General features: G+C 36.8%; 1 protein-coding gene across 3 annotated transcripts in view; it reads right to left on the reverse strand.

The window, feature by feature from the left end:
* Positions 1 to 17940, reverse strand: part of LOC150103179 (cytochrome b5-like) — an 80000-nt gene that overhangs the window by 57192 nt on the left and 4868 nt on the right. For 2 of the 3 annotated variants that reach the window (XR_016548773.1, XM_090397393.1), the window contains exon 2: positions 1186 to 1222. Coding sequence is in view for 2 of the 3 variants with exons in the window: in XM_090397393.1 (XP_090253519.1) it covers positions 1186 to 1222 (37 nt within the window). In the remaining variant the exon portion in view is untranslated. Of the gene's footprint in view, positions 1 to 1185; positions 1223 to 10865; positions 10939 to 17940 lie in introns of those variants that run through there. The other variant, XM_090397394.1, reaches the window with a different exon arrangement.

A 17940-nucleotide genomic window follows, 5' to 3' on the forward strand; every position in this document is an offset into this window, starting at 1 on the left:
TAGTCCAAAAAAGTCTCAAACAAATTTCTTATAATTCTCAGGAATTATTATGCATTGCATTTTACAATAAGACACTTTGGTGTGTGTGCAAGCTAAATGTGACTCAAGAAATATTTTCAAGTGGCCCACAAATCATTTCAGCTATATATTATAAAGTTGACACCACAACAATAGTGATGCTAAATAAAATGACAAGTGAATAGCATTCTTAACTGAATTTATTTTCCAATAGTCTAATTATGGGACAAAATTATAATTGTTAGGAAGTGAGGATTGATGTGCAACTTAACTGCTGCATAGTGGAAAAAAAAATTTTTTTTCATCTCACCTGTTTGTTTTCTGAACTTGGACATCCATATTTGATCTCAATATTATTGTTGCTCCACTATGTTTCTGCTAAAAACCTTCATTTTACAAATGTACAAATATATAAGAATTCAGATGCAGCTTGCAAACAGTTTCAATGTGGCCAATATCAGTAAAAAGTTGACAATTCCTGCTCTAGATTATCCCCAATATCATAATGTACAAATTAAACAACAATGGCCCCAAGTACCTGTTTGTTTTCTGAACTTGGTATATAATCCTGTGATACTCCTCTTAGACTCAGCATGTCAGTCAGCTAATCTCCGCTTCATGTTTCAAGTTTGTATTGCAAACCCATTTCTATGAGATTAACCAAATACTACAAAGTTCCCTGATCCTAAATGAGATTCATTTGAACAGATATCTTTTCTGCTTATTGGAAACCTGAATTGGACTGAAAAAAATTGCATCTTTTCTCCAGACAAGCCTTCTGATTACTTACTGCTTGGCTCACTCACAATACTAATAGTAATACGTTATAAATTTTACAAATTTTTGTGGCTGTAATTCACATTAAAAAAAAAAAAAAAAAAAGAGGATAGTGTCTTTGGGATAAGGAGACATTAACAGCCAAATGATGCTGTTTGGTACTTTGAACCATTTAAAATTAACACCATTCATTATATCCATAACCAATGGTGTTAGTTTTAAATTAAGTTTATATTGCAAATGCTTCATTAACTACTTCCAACTTCTGATCTTCCTCCACTGTTATTACTCAATGCTATTTTGTTACCAAACATGAAATATAGAATGTGAGTGTATCAGAATTCCAAAAATATATGTACAAACTATGTAAGAAATAAAAAATTCACTCACCAGCCTGTTCTAACAAAACTTCTTCACCTCCTGGATGCTTTAAAAATAAATAAAAATTTTATACAGGCATTTCTAATACATTATATTAACTATAAATATCTTTGAAAATCAAATTTTTATCATAATCAAATTCCTATTTGTGCCCTATGATAGTAATACATGAAAAGTTTACATTATTACTTACTTCCTATCAACAATTTTCCTCCAAATTATCTGTCATCTGCCATCATCCATCAAGACTCCAATACTCTCAGATCTTATATGCTGGTCTTCTAAGACACTTCTAACTGCTGCAACAATTTACCCAGATCTTGATCTTCTCTGGATCTTTCTCCTCCCACTCTGGCATCGAACACCTGTTTTGCTGATCTTTTCATTCTTATTTTGTTTAAGTGATCCACCACCTGAAATTAGTTCTGCTCGCATTACTGAATGTTAAGAATATAAAGTTTCTTGCTAATATCTTCATTTTTAATATGATTTTGACACTGATGCCATCTGTTCAGTCTACAGATTTTTCTCAGAACTCTCACATTTGTGGCCTCTAATCTTTTGATGAACTATTTTATTTTTAATCCAACTCTTAGATCCATAAATTAAAACTGGATTAAAACACTGTCCTGTATACTGTTAGTTCAGTGTTTTGGCTTATTTCTTATTTTAATATATATAAATTCACTCAGCTTTGCATCCCACCATACCAATGATGTTGATTCTATTACCCATTTTCATATATAATTTGTCATCTTCACTAAATACTGTGCCTAAAAAAAAACTGAAATATTCTACTTGTTCTATTAGTTCTTCAACAAGAATATAGTTGATGATTTCCATATTTGTGCCTATTTTTCACAGTTTTTGTCTTTTTATTGCCGATTTTTAGGGTAAATTATATCCATTATTCAGTTTCATTGAGGAATCCTGTACTGGATTCATTTAATAGTATAACATCATCTGCATAAAGTAAAGAACCAAGATTAAAATCTCCAATTTTGATGTCAGTTTAATGCCTTCATAATGTGATCTATACAAAGGATGAACTAACAGTGGAGGTAGTATGCATCTTGTTTTATCCCTGATTTTACATCAAACCGTCTTCCTGTCCCTCCTTCAATTTTAACTACTGACTTGCAATTGAAGTATAAACTATCTAGCATTCTGTATAACATCCTATTTATACCATGTAATTGGAGCATTATAAAAAATTTTTCTCTTGGCATCTAATCATGACTTTTTCATATCTATAAAACTTAAATACAGATCCTTTCATTTCCATAATTTCTTGACTATTTGACTTAAAGTAAAAATCTCATCTGAATAACCAATATTTAGTTTAAACCCAGCTTGTTTTTCTCCAATTTGTCTTCCATAATTTTTCTCAATAATTTTCCTTTTCTCAAGCATGCTTACATAAATCTTATATTTGAACATTCATTCAGTGGGGAAATTGCTCTGCAATTTTCACATTCAGTTTTATGTTGGATGATGTTTTTATAGATGGGTACTATGAGGGCTCTACTCCATCTGGAATTTGACCTACTGACCAGGACTTCTTGAAGTTTTGCAATGCAGCCACCATAAAACTTTTTATATTTCCCTATCTGAGTGGAATATTATCTACTCCAGCTGCATTTCCATCAATGTTCCCTCTAAGCTATGTGCCTGTATGTGAGCACACCAATCTAAAATGGGAGTGCAAATGCCTAGTAACTGGATGTACAAAAGTTTTGCTTTCAGAATTTCTAATTTACAGTCAATCATTTTTGAACATACTGTAAAAACAAATTATAATATAAATCATATTTGTCACTTATTTTATTTAATAACTGCTGTCTGTCATGTCTTCACCCCAGTATTACTCTTAACTCATTCCAACTTAATACACTCTGATTAGTTACTTTCAGCCTGCACTGCAGGCAACTGGTGCTGACCTCAGCAAGACTCCAAGTTGCAGAGACACGTTTGTTTTAGAGTGTCTTGACAATACAGTCACTTGCACCAATGCAAACATGATGGATTTTTGTAGCTAGGCAGATTTAAGCAAATTAATTTATAGCTCACAATTTTACGTGTTATTGCTAGAAAAAAAAAGTCGGGAGAACATTAATATCAGAAGTATTACATTATCAATTTTAGTACACTGAACCTTCAAAATGTCACTGTCAAAATTAAATCGGAAAAGAACTGTAAATTCATTTAAATTTAAGTGGCTAAATAAATATGCTGAAAAGGCAATGCCAATGTCAAAGAATGAGAACTGCACACAGAATTTCCTATTCTAGAATTTAACAATTTGTTTATAAACTGTATGTACATGCAGTATTTAAGTTGCTGAAGGAGCAGGCATTTAAGTTGCTCTCATAGAAATATTTACTGCGAACTGCGACATACAAGATCTTTTAACAAAGATGTCACCAATTTCAGTCATATCAAATTCTTGTGTTTTGTGAATACTAACTTTGGCTATTGTGAGAACAGGCTACCACACACACACACACACATTGAGTATGAGACTGGAAACTTAAACACAAAATGTTTTTTGTGAACATGGGCTGGCAAAAATTAGAGGGAACATTGTTTCTCATTATGCCCTTTAGTTGGAAAGATCAAGGTTTGAATCCTGTCTAGGATGTGAAGAATCTGAAAAAACTTTACCAGAACTTTTCAAGTGAAGGTGAATTAGATGATCTTATATGGAGATTGGACGATTTTTTTTTCTCCCAGCAGGCAAACTGGCCAGAAGTGCAATTTACACAGCCAATAATGCAGATAGAATTAACTATCTTATCTTAAGCAGTAATCAGGTTTCTAAGATGATAAATTACTTAGGTGTGACAGGCCACTAAACCTAACATGAAAGGGGAAAAAAATAAGAATAGAGGTTTTTGATGGCTTTTTACACCACACTTACTGATATCTGCTACTTGCATATTCCTCTTGAATATTTTTTTACCATTGTTCTGTCAATGCTTTTCCATTTAGCAATCTTTCAAAATAATTACTCCAAACATAAAGAATATCTTTATTCTCAGTTTTTATTGTCTCTGGATTCCTTTTACAGTACCCTTTCCTACTGTTCTAAGTGTTTTTTCAACAGACTCCAGAACATTTTGCCACTTTCATGATATTTATATTCTTACCAAAGTCTTTCTATGACTTTGGTTCAGAAAGTTTTAAATATTGTTTCATTGTTTTTTTACCTTTTTCCTGTATTTTTTCAGAACAAATGCTGACTTACTTGCTGTGAACTACTGGTATGCCTTCTAGCACTGCCTATAACTTCTGGAGTCTCTACCATAAAGTTTATATTTTTTTTTATACTTGCAAACAACCTTGCCATATGCTTCCATATTGGAATCACTGTTTTCTTCAGATTTTCCCACTGGATCTGTAAGGACAAGTTTATGCTTTCAAACTCAGTCATGTCATTTTGCATATATGAGTATGAAGTTTACCTCTGAAAGCAATACAACTTTAATTCTTCTTTAAAATTTGTATACATATTATTTTCAATATCATACTCTTTATTTTATAGAAACTAAATAATGATCATTTCTAATTTCAGATTCTCTGTACTGAACCAGTGTGAACATAAGCCATTTTCTTATGAGTTCTCTCTATGTGAGTTTATGCCCATATTTATATTGGAATGTGGTGTTAGTAATACCAAAACCATGTCAATATTCTACACAGAAATCATGGAGACAAATAGAGAGGACTACATGGAATTCTGCAGAACTAACTGTATTTCTGTAGAACTGACCATGACTAACTTGGCTGTATAATGAAAGTGCAATGAGATAGGTTCATGGAGAGTGGAGAGTGGAAGGAGGGTAATATAATGCCACAAGAGGTGGTAGAATACAAACTATAGGGCTGTTTATATTTCTTCTGTAGTTGTTAAGATTTTGTAGAAATTGGTAAGAACTTGTTATACAGAACTAGACAAATGAGGGCAATATTTATGCAGGCCACCATGGATTTGTTAAAAGGTGCTCTTATTTTAGTAATCTAGTTACCTTTTATAATAGAGCAACAAGAACAGTGGATGAGGTAAGTCATACATTTTCATTTATTATTATTATTTTTTTTTTTTTTTTGGATTTTTCAAAGGCATTTGACAGAGAGCCTGTGTAGCTCAGTGGATGTGACATTTGCACACCACGGCACTTGGCCGCACGAAGGAAGACTTGATTTCGAGTCAAGTCAGCGACTACAGGAAATTTTTCTAAGCCTTTTTTCGACCGGTTTCCGAGTTAGTCGATCTCTGGCACGGGCAAGTGAGTATTTTCTCCCAGAAACTCAGGTTTTTCGTCCCGTAAACTCAAGAAAATTGACCGTAGAACCCACACTATTTCAGACATTAAATATATTGTGTTAGGGTTAGGGACCACGAGATGGCGGCACTTGTTGAGTCCCATTCTCTTCACTGTGTGCTGCTTAATTAGTGATAGCCTTGGGCCAGCTAAGCACAGGAGCTACCAGTGGAGATTGAACTGCCCACTCAGTCTCCAAAAGTTAGATAGGGCTAAAAAGCCTCGCCTACTCCCTATACGGGAATAAAAAAGGCATTGGTGTATTTTTTATATTTTTTTATTTGACAGTGTGCTACATGGCAAGTTGTTTTTTTAAGTTGCAACATATGGGTTTGGATATATATCAGATGTTAGTGGATTGGATTAGTAACTGGCTTTCTGATAAATATCACAGATTTGTATATGGGAGGGAGCAGTATCAGGAAATAGGAAGGTTACTTTTCTAAAATGAATAGCCTAAAATAAATAGGAAGGTTACAAGTGGAGTTTCACAGGGTTCAGTACTGGAATCATTACTATTCAATTTTTATGCAAATGATATTACTATGGGACTACAAGGTAATATGTATATTACCTTGTAGTAATATACATATTACTACAAGGTAATATACATATGTATATTACCTTGTAATATGTATATTACTATGGGACCTTACTATGGGAGTAATCTCGAATAACTGAATGGGGATATTCAGTTATTTGCAGATGATATGAGGGTTACTAGTAATAGTGTAGATGTTCTGAAAAGGTGGCAAAGGAATGGGGATGTCAGTTTAATGCAACTAAATGTAAGATTTTGAAATTGGGGATCAATAAATAAGATGCTTCCTACTCACTGTAAATCGAAATTTGTTTAGAGGATATACTGCAAAGGCTGTGAAGACATCTCAGAGAATTACTGCAATGTTAACAAGGACATTGGCCACAAGAGATAAAAGTATGAGGGTCCCATTCTATAATGCTTTGATCAGACCATATCTGGATTTCTGTGCTCAGATCTGGTAACTGAGATTTCAAGAAGATAAAGCAACCTTGGAGAGAGGGTACAGAGATGGATGACAAAAGATATCAACAATGTACAATGTCGATTATGAGAATAGACTGCGAGTATGCAGAGTTTGGTGGATAAAAGACAAAAGGGGGATATAATAGAAACATTTAAGCTGTTGAATTATTGGATCAGCACTCAGGAGATTTTTCATGTGGTAGAATGAGGGAAAGGAACAAGGACAAGGGACCATCCCTGAAAGTTACAAAAAGTGATGAATAAAAGGGTAAGAAGTTTTTTGCAAGAAGAGTGAAGAAGAGCATGGAATGTGTTGTTGAGAGTAGTGAACAAGCGAGCAGTGAATGAGTATTTAGCATCATTAAATTAGCATCACTGAGAGACAACGTAAATGGGTGAGCAAGTCACACTTACTCAATAGATACATGCTCACTTGACATATTTATCTGTACATTGTTCCCTGATGAAGGACAATACCATATATGCCATGGCTGGTAATTAGTTTACGGAAATTAACAACGCATATAAAGTATATTAATTAAAGGTAACTTTAATGAATAACTTCTATATTTCGGCAATGTCACATTGCCATCTTCGGGAACATAAATATATGGTATGTGCACTCAGGAACTAACACAAAGCAAATGAGGAAGAAAGCAAGAAACTAATATTGTTCCTAAAGTCCTAATGGTGCCCTCTTGCGGGCTAATTTGGTAGTCTTGGTAGTTGGGCTGAAGTTCTCATAATGAAAGTCTCCCAAATTTGGGGCAGTTTCATGCACCCAAATTTGTTGAGGTTAGGAACGTTTTTTAGAGCTGCTGAAGATTCTTTGAATAATCTTTCGTATTTAAACTTGCTGCGATGGATTATTTTTGTTTTCTTCCAACGAATTTTATGGTGGGTATCTAAGGCATGGTCTGCCAGCCCAGAGCGGCTGTACTGGTGAAACCGGATGTAGTCTTGGTGTTCTGAAATCCTGATATTTGTTGTTCTGCCTGTTTGGCCAAAGTAGGATAATTTGCAGCTGCAAGGGACCTGGTATACACCAGGTAGGTCTAGGGGAAGTGGTTGGTCTTTGGTAGAGCGGATAAGGGAAGCCAACTTTTTATATGGTCTGTAACAGGAAGTAAGGTCATATTTTTTTGAGGATGTTGGTTATTTTTTCAGAGGTGCCCTGGATGTAGGGGATGGTGATAGACTTGGTGTAATCTTTATTGTGGAGGGGGGGAGGGGGGTTGTGGTTTACAGGTTTTAGTATTTTTTGGATTTTTTGGGGGTTATAGCCATTGGCTAAGAAAGTGTTGAGGATGTGGTTTAGTTCAATAGTCAGGGCCTTGTCATCTGAGCAGATTAATTTTGCCCTGTTATATAGTGTTTTTATCACCCCATATTGTTGTGAGGGGGGGGGGGGATTGCTGGTGAATGTATCTGCCAGTGTGGGTGGGTTTTCTGTAAACAGAGAAAACCAAAGATCCATCAAGCTGGCGGGTGATTAAAGTGTCTAGGAAGGGGAGGGTGTTGTTTTCCTCTTTTTCTAAGGTGAACTGGACTCTGGGATGTTGGTTGTTTAAGTGTGTTAGGAAGGAGTGGAGTGTGTCTGAGCCATGTGGCCAGATAGCAAACACATCATCCACATAACGAAGCCAAATAGTGAGTTTTTGTGGGGCGGAGTTTAAGGCTTTCTCTTCAAATGTCTCCATAAAGAAATTGGCCAAGGGTGGGGAAAGTGGTGAACCCATGGCTGTCCCCTCTATCTGTTTGTAGAACTTTCCTTGCCAAACGAAATAGCCTGAGTTCATTGTGAACTGAAATAGGGCTGAGATATCGGGAGGAAACTTGGCTTGGATGAGCTCAAGGGTTTCTTTGAGTGGGACATTAGTGAATAGGGAGGAGACGTCAAAACTGACCATTATGTCAGTGTGTTGGAGTGTGAGGTTTTCTATACTGGCTTTAAAGTGGGCTGAGTTTTTTATGTGTGATGGTGTGTTGCCAGTGTAGTGTGTGAGCGTTTTGGCTAAATGTTTGGCTAATTTATATGTGGGGGAATCAATGCCATCCACTATGGGACGCAATGGCACATTTTGTTTATGTATTTTTGGGAGTCCATATAATCGGGGGGGTCTAGAGTTATAAGGTTTAAGTTTGTTGGCGACTTCCACAGGCCAAGAAGTGACTTTCTTAAGGAGTCTGTGGATAGTTCTAATCTGAGAGCTGGTCGGATTATATTCAATGGGGAGGTAAGTAGTACGGTCTCGTACTAAAGAATTTAGCTTACCTTTGTAATCTTTTTGATTGAGTACCACAGTGGCGCTTCCCTTATCAGCTTTCGTGATTACTATTTTTTTGTTGTTTTTCAATTCTTGTAGGGCTGTATATTCGTTTTTGGATAAGTTGGATTTTGGAGGTTTGGCTTTAGTGAGAACACCGACTACATCCAGTCTCACGTTGTTGGCGATATGGTTAGGCAGGTTGCGAATTCCACGCTCTATTTGGATCATGATTTCTTCAGCAGGTATCCTTTTAGGAGCTAGGGCGAAATTGTGACCACGTGAAAGTGCGGTGAGTGCTTCAGGCTTTAAATCTGCCGACGAGAGGTTGACTACAGTGTTAAGTGGTGGCTGGGGTACAGAAGTAGAAGTCTTTGTCAGGTTTTCGTATTTTTTCACGTGCCGACTACGTATTTTTTCGAATTCCTTTCTTGCCGATGTGCATGAGATGTCATGAAGTATAGACCATAGATCAAGGCCAAGTGTATTAGAAAGCTCTTCCTCTTGCGCCCGTAAGGTTTTGTTTTCATCGACAAGGAGAACGCGCGTCGCGGTAATTTGTTCTCTTAACAGGGCGAAGCTAGTGCGGTTATAAATGCGTAGAGCTTTCTCGGAAGTGAAACGGTGCTTCAATTTCACACAATTAGGGATCACTTTGTTATCCTGGCAGCGTTTTAGGAACGTCAGACGATTTATTTGCCTAGATATCTTCAACCTCAATTTGCCGTATTGATGAGCCTTTCGTGCGATTGCATCTCCGTGGATGATCATGATTCTAGTAGTAAGACTTATACGTTGGTTAGACATAACTGGTAATTAGTTTACGGAAATTAACAACGCATATAAAGTATATTAATTAAAGGTAACTTTAATGAATAACTTCTATATTTCGGCAATGTCACATTGCCATCTTCGGGAACATAAATATATGGTATGTGCACTCAGGAACTAACACAAAGCAAATGAGGAAGAAACTGGAAGTAAACTTCATACATTTTTGGTATGCAAAAGTAGGTAGTCAAGTCGGTAATTGAAAAAGACTAGCATCATCATCATAATGTTTAGGCTTATATGTTGATTCTCCAGCATTGTATGTTTTTTAAGGAAATTGACAACATATTGGTTCATAAATAAGCTTATTTACTTACTATCCTATATTTTGCCGAAGTCAAATCAGCATCATCAGAGAAAAATACTCTTGTATTAGACAGGTGCATATGCAGGCACACTTCAGTAACAAAGATGAAGGAAACCGGAGAGAGAGATATGAAACTTATGACCAATCTTGTGACCACCTATAAAACCACACACGCACAAAAAAAGCTAAGTAGCCATTATCTGCTTCCCCAAAGACCAGCTACAACCTCTGGATTTACCTGGAGTTTACTAGGTACACTGCAGCTGCAACTTTTCTTATTATAGATAAACAGCCAACATCCATATAACAGAGCATCAAGATTACATCTGATTTCACCATTATGGCTGCTCAGGATTAGCAGACCATGCCCTGGATACCCAGCATAGAATCCATTGGAAAAAAGCCACCTTACTCCACCAAAGTAAATTCAAGTTTGAGAGATTTTTCCTGGAATCAGCTGCAGCTCTTACCAACTGCCCCAAGCCTAAACAAATATGGTTGTATCAGACTCCTCTTCATATGGGAAACCCTCATCTGGGTCAGCCCAACAACTCCCAACCAAAGCCAATAGGTGGCATAATTGTATCTCTCCAGTTTCTTCTTCTTTGTTACTGAAGTGTGTCTGCATGCATCTAATAAAAGTGTATTTTTCCCTAATGATGCTGATTTGACTTTGGCGAAATATAGGATAGTAAGTAAATAAGTTTATTTATTAACCAATATGTTGTCAATTTCCTTAAAAAACATATGATGCAAGACTAGCATCAGTCAGCAGAAGAAAAAATCAACTTGAAATAAAACATTCTTCTTGAAAAGAAAATATGTGGATTTAAAGTATTTTGAAAAGTACTTTTTTTTAGGTCTTTTCAGCAAGGCCTCATTTTAGCAAAATCTAATGGTTTTAGTTACAAATCAGAAAAATAATAAATAAATGATAAAGTAATAATCCTCACTGCCTTGGCTACCTCAGTGAGAATTTTAAACATTCCTTGGTGTAAATTCTCACTCATAGGCTGAGTTTAGATCCCATGACACAGATAGCTGAGAGATCTTTTAGATGGTGGATGACTCATACTGCCTGCTGAGACCACCACTTTTTCTTACTGGATGTCTGAAGCAACATGAAAAATCTATTATTAGAAACAAGAATTACCATATATGCTAGCATACAAAGCAACTGGGCATATAATATGACCCCTAAAATTTTTTCAATATGTTTACTTAGTGCTATACTCACCTTATAAGATCATAGAGGAGTTGTATCCATCTAAAGTGGAGATGCAAAGAGCAAATATTGACAGTGGTTTTGAAGCAGTATGATGTGAAGTGGAGGTGGACAGGATGAAATGTTTAACAGGGTGTTGCTATACACCTGGTAATGTGGAAGGCAGTGAGAAGACAAATTGGTCTGGCTAATAAGAAAAGAGTGATCATTATGGGTGATTTCAATTATGGTAATATAGACTGGAATGAAGAGATCTCATCAGAAGATATTGTTGTAAATGAAGTGATCACTTGGGTGGTGGCAGCCATATCAGGACTTTTGTGAGAAAGAGTTACATGTGAAACTGTAAGGCAGATGATTATAGCAAACTCAGGAGGCAGCTTGCAGCAATATCATGGAATGAGGAATTGCATGGGAAAGAAATCAATTCTGATTTTTTTTTCTTCTTTATGTGGTTACTACTCACGACAGGTTATTACTAAACCTGTAGTACATTTGTACCATGGGTGGGTTTAGGATTTTTTCTTCCCATTTTTAGAATTTTTTTTTTTTAATTTATTTTTACATAGTCCAGGAACCCTACTCTAGAGACCAACCATGGAACTTTTTTCAGGCACTTCAGACCTTCAATAAGCAGGGCAGTGGTCTCACATCAGGTGATGGAATTCATCTTCTACCTAAATGCTAGATACTTGGTCTCTAGTCAGGAATTATCTGGCAGAAGCAATGACTAAGTGTATTCCAAAGGTCAGGAGCTTAAATAAGGTAGGTGTAAAATGGATGACTGAAGAAATGAAATGTGCAATCTGAAAAAATGGTTGTAGAAGCAGGACAAGATGAGTGGAGACAATCAATTACACGAGGAGTACAAAGAACAAGCAAGGAAAGTGACTCACTTAATAAGGGTAGCAAAAGTGTAGTATGAGCAGCAGTTAGCAAATTACACTAAAATCCTAGGGAGTTTTTTCAATATGTGGCCAGCAGAAGGAAGAATGATTATGGGAGGATGATGTTGGTCAGTGATAATGGGAGAATGATAAACACCGAGAAGAATAGAGCAAATTTTTCAGACACTTCAGGCCTTCATTTGAAGGCCTGAAGTGTCAAAAGCCTTCATTAAAGTATTCCTCCTTGTGATTATAACATAATGCAGAACTTGAGAGCAATGGGAATATGGGAGGAACCACTGATGGTGAATGAGCAGGAGGTATATGAGGAATTGAGTAAAGTTGATGTCAACAAGACCATGGGACTTGATGGTATATGGTAGATCATTGCAGGCTGAGGGAATGTTCGTATATTTTTAATATGAGTCTTAGATTAGCCCAGGTCTCAAAAGAATGAAAAAATGTCAAAATTGTTTTGCTTCATAAAGGAGGTGATAAAACTAAGGCTTTGAATTATAGATCAATCTGCTTGTCTGCAGTTGTGGTCAAGGTGTTAGAGAAGCTAGTGAGGGCAAGGATTCAGGACTAGGTGATCATCTAGAAGGTAGAATTCTCTTTAATGGACAGCATGGGTTTGTTAAAGGAAGATCATGTTTTAGCAATCTGCTTACTTATTATAACAAGGTAACAAATGCATTGGACAAGAAGAATGTATAGACAGTAGTATATTTAGATTTTGCAAAGGCTTTCGATAGACAGCCATATGACAAACTAGAAGTTAAATTGGAACACATGGGGTTTGACAGTAGATTAGTGTGTTGGATTGGAGATTGGCTGTCTGATAGATATCAGCAGGTTGTGTATGGAGAGTGATATCCCAGAAGAGGGAAGTCACTAGTCACGTGCGCCAGGAATCTGTTTAGGGGCTGTTTCATTTGTATGTGAATGACAATGCAAAGGGCTTAAATAATAGACTGTCTCAATGGGTGAGTGTGTGTGGTGTCAGTTTAATGTTGCAAAGCGTAAGGTTTTAAAATTTATGAAGCAAAGATGGGATGCAGGGTATAGGATTGGTGGTGATATTTTGGAAGAGCTGGAGGAGATGAAGAACTTTGGGCGCTGCGGTGGAGACTTGAAATTTTGTGGACATTTTGCTGAAATTGTGAAGATGACACAGCAGATTATGGGAATGATGTAGAGAACACTGACGTGTACAAGTAAGGATATTTTGATTCCACTGTACAAGACTTTGATCAGGCCGCATATGGATTACTGTGCACAAATTTGATCACCAGGTTTACAAAAGGGTGATGATATGTTGGAGAGGATCCAGAGATGATTGACTAAGTTGGTTTCTGGTCTCTGGAATATGAAATATGAGGGCAGTTTAAGAGAATGCAAATAGAAGGAAGAGGAGGAGACATGATCGAGACGTACTGGTTGATAAGGAGTTACCAGATTAGCATCTGGTAACTCCTTATCAACACAAAATTACCAGATTAGCATGAATGAGATTTTTCATAGAATACCTGGAAATGGGGAGAATGAGAGGCCATCCCTGCAAGCTGTATAAGGTGGGTGTGTGAGCAAGGGGGTGAGGAGTAATTTTTTGCATGGAGAGTGGTGGGTGATTGGAATGCATTGCCTGAGAGTGTAGTAAGTGCACTCTCACATGCACTGAACCTGTGCATGTGAGAGTGGGACCTCCCACAATGAGTCTCTTGACTCCATGGAGATCTGTTGACCATAAATTTTACACTTACTGCTGACCACTTCTTACACATTTTTTTTTAAACCGCCCTAGAAGCCGAGGTGGATGAAATAGCGAGACCAAACTGCACTTCTTATCCATGTTATTCAACGGGTGTTACAAAATCGCATCCAGATTTAGCTGGATGTCTATGTTAAATTGACAATGTAACAGGCATGCATTGGACCACAGGATATTGTGGTTAGTGTCCACTCTGTGCTGTGCCGGACCAGATTTTTCAGGTTTACTGTGGGTGATGTAAGACTGGTGTTCTGGAATCATTTTTTGATTGAACATCCTGTTTGCCAAATACAAGCAGGGGCAATCACACTGAACCTGGTAAACACCAGGGAGGAAGAAGGGTTTGTTTATCTTTTGTGGAGAATAACTAGATTCTGTTAACAGGGAAGAATACAGGGACTAAACTATTTTTTCAGGATCTTTGCAATTGCTTCAGAGATATCCAGCCGGCCTGGTTGGCCGAGTGGTTAGCATACCGCTATCCAGCCAAAATGTTGTAGGTTCGAATCCTGCCGTGGGCATGGATGTTTGTGATTGTCTGTGAAAATATTAGTGGTGGTGGTGGTCAGCAGTAGATGGCACTGGTGTAGATGAGGAAGGTAGTTGTGGTTGGCGGAGACGGAGAGTAGAGTAGAGCAGATACCTTCCCTGGCTCAGTCTTTGGACTCCCTGGAGGTGTTACGTAATAATAATAATAATAACATCCATGATGTATGGAATTGGGACTAGCTGTACAGTCAGAATTACTAGGGATAGGCATGCGTCACAGATGCATTTAATCTCTCTTGAGGTGAAGCCATTCTGTAGTATGATGCTTTGGATGGCATCAAATTCTAGTTGGAGATTCTTAGGGACTGGAGAAGGCAACATATGCTTTTGTATGCAATGAAAGGAAAGAAGGCTAATTTTCCTTTCTTTTCCACCATGAAGTTGATGTGCAAGTGCAGGTTGTTAATCTTAGTCAGGAAGGTTAGAGATGCTTGAGATGCTCAGGAAGGTTAGAGATGCTTGAGATGCTCAGGAAGGTTAGAGATGCTTGAGAATCTCAAGCATCTCTAACCTTCCTGACTAAGATTAACAACTCGAGAAATATTAATTTCTTGAGTTTTTGAGTGATAACTACCTCACATAGTATATAAAAGAGCATGCAAGGATTGAGGATCTTGGATTTGATCATCCCATCAGAGAATGTTATAAATAAGGTGTCATATCTCCCTCCAGTAGGTAAGAGTGACCATGAAATGGTTATCTGGGTGGCTGTCAGTCGTTCGAGGACTTCTGTGAGAAAAGGGTATATGTGGTCTTACAAGGATGCTGATTATGAGAAGCTCAGAAGACAGCTTGCAGCTGTAGCATGGAATGAGAAGTTGGGTAGAAAGGAGATTAATGATGCTTGGATGCTTTTTAAGAACTATTTAGTAGAAGCAATGCAATGTCTAAATATATTCCAAGGATAAGAAGGTTAAATAAGGTAAGTGTGTGGATGAAGAGATTAAGTATGCAACAGAGAGAAAGCAGACATCGTAAAATGAGCGATAGTAATAATCAATTTCATAAGGAGTACAAAGAACAGACAAGGAGGGAGGGATGACTCACTTGGTAAGAGCAGCAAAAATGCACTATGAGCAGCAGTCAGCTAACGAAGCAAAAAAACTAGGAAGTTCTTTCCATATGTAGCCAACAAAAAAGAATGATCATATTACGATTACACTGAATGGAGAAATTGGTATACAGATAACTGCTGTGAAGGATCTAGTTGAGATATTTAATGAGAAGTTCATGAAGGTCTTTTATCCTAATGAACGTGATATCATGGAGAGTTCAAGAGCAGTGGGTGAGGAGAAAGGGAGACCGACTGTTAGTAAGTAAGAGGTATAAGGGGAAATTGAACAAACTTGATGTTAATAGGGCTGTGGTACTTTATGATATATCACCACATGTCCTGAAGGAATGTGCCAGAGAGTTGACATCTACCTTGGCATACTTACTTTTTTGTTATGAGTCTTACATTGAATCAAATTCCAAAGGAGTGGAAGGAAGAAAAGATGTACTGCTTTATATAGGAGATGACAGAATCAAAGCATCAAATTATAGACCAATATGTGTGTCAGGTATTGTGGTTTAGATGTTGGAGAGGCTAATAATAACCAGGATCCAGAATTGGGATTGACACTAGTGGTATTATCATTGATGGACAGCACAGATTTGCTAAAGGGAGGTTTTAGTAATCTAATTACTTATTACAGTAAGTAGACAGCTGCATTGTATGAGGGAGATAGATGCACAGTGGTATACTTAGTTTGCAAAGGCTTTCAATACCGAATAAGAAACTCAAAGATTGGAATCAGAGAGTTTCATGACGAATATAGCTGCGAGTTGCCTGAGTTTCTACTACATACTAGGACTACTTGCATTAGCTCACGCCAGTAATCGCCAATACTTTTATTGTTTATTATACTATATTCGGCATGAAACTCTCTGATTCCAATCTTTGAGTTTCTTATTTGGTTTTAAAACAATGTGGGATTTAATATCTCCTTAATTTAAATAATGTTTATATCGCCGAAATGAAGCCTATTGGCTCTTTATATTTAAGTGGCTTTTGATAGATTTCCACATAAGTTGATAGTCAAACTAGAGCAGATGGGACTAGTTGCATTGGATTGGAGATTGGCTATCTGAGAGGTATCAACAAGTTGCGTTTGGAGTGCAATATCCAGGAAGAGGAAAGTCATTAATGGTGTGCCTCAGGGTTCTGTTTTAGAACCATTTCTGTTTAACAATGTCTGTTAATGATATTGAGGAAGATTTGAATGGGAATATTCAGATGTTTGCAGATTGGAAGAGAAAAGCAGATATTGTGGCCTAGAAGACTTGAATAGAGGAGTAAAAATACCAGTTCAGTGCTGCAAAAATGTAAGATTTTAAAATTTGGAAAACAAAAATGGTATGTAGAGTTTATGCTTGGTGAGGTTATATTGTTGGAGGAAATAAGAGATCTTGGAATGATGGCCGATAAGAATCTGAAATTTGGAAGATATATCTGGTTACAGAGTATATAATTAATGTAAATATCTTGAAACAGATGGACGCAGTAAAGGATATAGGGTCAATGGTATGTAAGGACCTAAAATTTAGGAATCATACTGCAAGAACAGTGACAGCATCACAACTGATTATGGTAATGTAAAGATTACTGTATGCAGATTTGATCATCTATTCATCTTTAATTCACAACACAAAGATATTTATTTATTAATGTTTTCCTGGTTTTATACAGGCCTCTTCAGAGCACAGTTTATCAGCATGCAAATAGCAACAATTACTTAATAGTAGGAATGGTTTAAAAAGAACTAAAGTTGAGCAACAACTTTCAGAGGTGAACTGTAGACTTATACATACAAATATTATTCATCATCATCAAATTCCTGCCATGCCCTCAAGGGGTGTACAGGATATCATAGTACTACATGAAAAATTTACATCATTACTAACTTTCTGTCTACAATTTTCCTCCAAATCAGTCTGTTACTTGTCAAGACTCCAACATTATCAGATCTTATATTTCTATCATCTAAGGCACTTTGTACAGTATCAATCCACCTATATCTTGGGCTTCCTCTGGATCGTTTTCCTGCCAACCTGGCAGAGAACACTTGTTTTGCCAATCTTTCCTTGTCCATTCTGTTTAAATGACCATACCACCTGAGATTAGCTCTGCTAACGCATTCCTGGATACTAACAATGTCAAGTTCTTTCCTAATATCCTCGTTTTTAATATGATATTGCCATTGATGCCATCTGTTCACGCCTCTAATCTTTCTCAGGACTCTCATATCTGCTAATCTAGTCTTTGGTCAAGTGTTTTACTTCTGACCCAGCTCTCAGATCTATTAGTTAAAACTGGTTTGAACACTGTCTTGTATACAGCTAATTTAGTGTTCCGACTAATTTCTCTCTTATTCCATATGAATTTATTTAATTGACTTCCTACCATACCAGCTTTGTTGATTCTGTTGTCTATTTCCGTATTTAATTTACCATCTTCATTAAAAATCATGCCTGAGTAGCTGAAATGTTATACTTGTTCCACAGGTTCTCCATTCACAACGCAGTTGACATTTTCAATGATTCTGCCTATTTTC

The sequence above is a fragment of the Typopeltis vanoorti genome, chromosome 9, assembly GCF_054136105.1.
Source record: "Typopeltis vanoorti isolate ZY-2024b chromosome 9, IOZ_Tvanoo_1.0, whole genome shotgun sequence".
NCBI classification, from domain to species: domain Eukaryota; kingdom Metazoa; phylum Arthropoda; class Arachnida; order Uropygi; family Thelyphonidae; genus Typopeltis; species Typopeltis vanoorti.